This window comes from Neovison vison, chromosome 13, assembly GCF_020171115.1.
Source record: "Neovison vison isolate M4711 chromosome 13, ASM_NN_V1, whole genome shotgun sequence".
In the NCBI taxonomy this organism is placed as follows: Eukaryota; Metazoa; Chordata; class Mammalia; order Carnivora; family Mustelidae; genus Neogale; species Neogale vison.
The window spans coordinates 406,196-409,150 of record NC_058103.1 but is presented as its reverse complement, the minus strand read 5'-3'; the positions used below and the strand labels follow the sequence as shown (position 1 = coordinate 409,150).

General features: G+C 42.5%; 1 gene segment (V, D, J or C); it reads right to left on the bottom strand.

Moving 5' to 3' along the window:
* Positions 1 to 912: 912 nt before the first annotated feature.
* On the bottom strand, positions 913 to 1,962 carry LOC122894039. The segment is given in 3 exon segments: positions 913 to 1,040; positions 1,398 to 1,748; positions 1,852 to 1,962. Coding segments are annotated over 3 exon segments (525 nt in total).
* Between the last annotated feature and the right edge of the window lie 993 nt (positions 1,963 to 2,955).

Genomic DNA, 2,955 nt, shown 5'->3' with positions numbered 1-2,955 from the left:
TTTTTTAAAATTATGTTCAGCTAGCCACCATATAGTACATAACTAGTTTTTGATGTACTGTTCAACAACTCATTATTTGTGTGTAACACCCAGTGCTCACCCATCATGTGTCCTCATTGCACATCACCGAGTTTCCCCATTCTGCCACTCCTACCCTTCCAAAACCCTGTTTGTTCTACAGAGAAACATATTGATTTCTGATATTACTTATTTTGGGTTTTCTCTTTTCCTTTTGATAAGCCTAGGCAGAAGTTTCTCAATTTTATTTATTTTTTCAAAAAAAAAAAAAACAGACCCTGCTTTTTTGTTCTATTCTGTTTGGTTTTTTGTTTGTTTGTTTGTTTTCATTTGTTTTTATATCATTTATTTCTGCTCTAATCTTTATTATTTCCTTCCTTCTCCTTTATTTAGGCTTTAGTCATCAACCTTCTCTAGCTCCTTCAGGTGTCACATTAGAGTGTTTCTTTCAGATTTTTCTTGCTTCTTTTTTTTAAAATATTTTATTTTTATTTATTTGACAGAGAGAGATCACAGAGAGGCAGAGAGGCAGGCAGAGAGAGAGAGAGGAGGAAGCAGGCTCCCTGCTGAGCAGAGAGCCCGATGCGGGACTCGATCCCAGGACCCTGAGATCATGACCTGAGCCGAAGGCAGCGGCTTAACCCACTGAGCCACCCAGGCACCCTTTTTCTTGCTTCTTGATGTCTTCCTGTATACTGTGTATTTTTGTCTTAGGACCACTTTTGCTGCAGAGGAATTAGTGCAAAGTGAAAAAGGTTTCATACTCGTGTGTGTGTGTGTGTGTGTGTGTGTGTTTATGCATGTGTGTGTGTAATGTCCAGACTGCACATCACACCTGGAGGGGGTTCCACTGCTTTCCCATGTTGTCACTAACATTGATGCTGTGAGCATTGTTTAAGACAGTGACTCCCAAACCAAGACCGTTTCTTCTTTTACTTTGGCTTGTTGATGCCTCCGTAGCCTCATGTCCAGCATGCACGTTGTGCTGCTTCTATCAAGTTTGCACATTGAGCTGGGTGGACCTGTGATGCACAGTGAGAGCAGCTGGGATTCCTGTAAGTGTTCAGTTGATGAACATTAGGATTTTTGTAATTCATTGACATTTAGGGACAGCAAAAAACAATGTGAGTGAGTCTGTATTTTGTCATTTTAGTATAATTGTTTTCCCATTAGAACAAATTTTCAAAGTCAGAGAGAGAAGAGTTAAGTACAGAATCATGTGTTCAAAGAGGCTCCCTTGGGGAAAAATCTTGAAGGCATGAATGTCAAAGACCCTGACAGGAAATCTGCCCATATCCTCCAGCTGTGCCTGCTCCTGGGGCTTAAAGACAAAATTGGAGAGTGGTGTGCACCCTCTGGTGGTCCAGATCCTATCCTACAGTGAGGTTTGTGTCTGGGCTCACACTGATGTCCCCTCACTGTGTCTGTTGCACAGTAATACATGGCCGTGTCCTCCACTCTCAGGCTGTTCATCTGCAGATACAGCGTGTTCTTGCCGTTGTCTCTGGAGATGGTGAATCGGCCCTTCACAGAGTCTGCGTATCTTGTGCTACTTCCATCACTGCCAATAATTGCGACCCATTGCAGCCCCTTCCCTGGAGCCTGGCGGACCCAGTACATGGCATAGCTACTGAAGGTGGATCCAGAGGCTGCACAGGAGAGTCTCAGGGATCCCCCAGGCTTCACCAGGTCTCCCCCAGACTCCACCAGCTCCACCTCACCCTGGACACCTGCAGACACAAGACATCATGGTCAGGAAAGTGTCACACAGCCATGATTTCTTTCACTCATATCCACTCACATCCTCAACGTCTCTTGTTCACCATGAATTACCTTTTAAAAGAGCAACAAGGAAAACCCAGCCAAGCACAAACTCCATGGTGAGTTGTCTGTGTCCTGTCCTGAGTACTGATTGGAACACCTGGGAATCCTGGTGCTGGGGCTCCTCTCCCAGCTGAAGAGTCAGGTTTGGGCTGTTTTTAACCAGCAGAGGGTGGGCCCTATTTGCATGCTCTCTGACTATATATTCAGCTTGGGATCTATGTAACCATAAAGGGCAATGACCAGAATACATCTGACTGCCTTCATTTTGGTTGTTTTGACCACTTTAGAAAAAAAATGATTTTCATTATATAACTTTCCAGAGTATATACTTGGACATGTGCTACTTTCTTTTTACATATTCACATAAATGTTGTGGAATTGATGTTATGTTACGCCATGATGAAATAAAAACCTACACCCAGAATTTTAGAGGGTTTTGTGAGGTGCCCAAGAGCATGCACAGGGTGAGAGTGAGCCCCAGTATGTGGCCCTGTGCTCATCCCCACAGGACACACTGTCCCCTGAACCACCTGGAGGGCAGAGTGGGCAGGCTGGTGAGGAATGTGGAACCCCTCCTGTAATGGGGATGGGAGGATTTTACTTCCTCTCTATGTTGCCCTGAAATATAGAGAGCATTGGGTTTGTGTAGGTGTATTTTCTAACATTTCAATGTCTATGTGTTCCTCCCAAGTCATCTCTGGGATTATTTGTAAGAATTTTGGTGAGTGTGCTTGAATGGAATGAATGGCATCCAGGCAGAGTGTGTGATAAGACAGACATGGGTGTCAGAATCAACATTATCCAGTGAACAAATCAATTCTCCATAAAACTTCCTGTATATTCTCTGGAATTACTCTTTCCTCTTCCCTTCTTCACCCTATTGACACACAACTATGGGCTTTTCTCATGTTTCTTAGACTAGTTTTAATTTTGAAGAATTTATATTGTATATGATTTTATTTGTAGGTTGTTTTTTTTTTTTTTTTTTGCTCTGCACAAATCCTTGAAAATTCAAGCATGTTGCTGTCTGTAGCAAGAATCATTTATTTTAATGTTTGGCAGTTACCCAAGGAGTGATCATAGCATAATTTTATTTTATTGTATTTTTTTGTT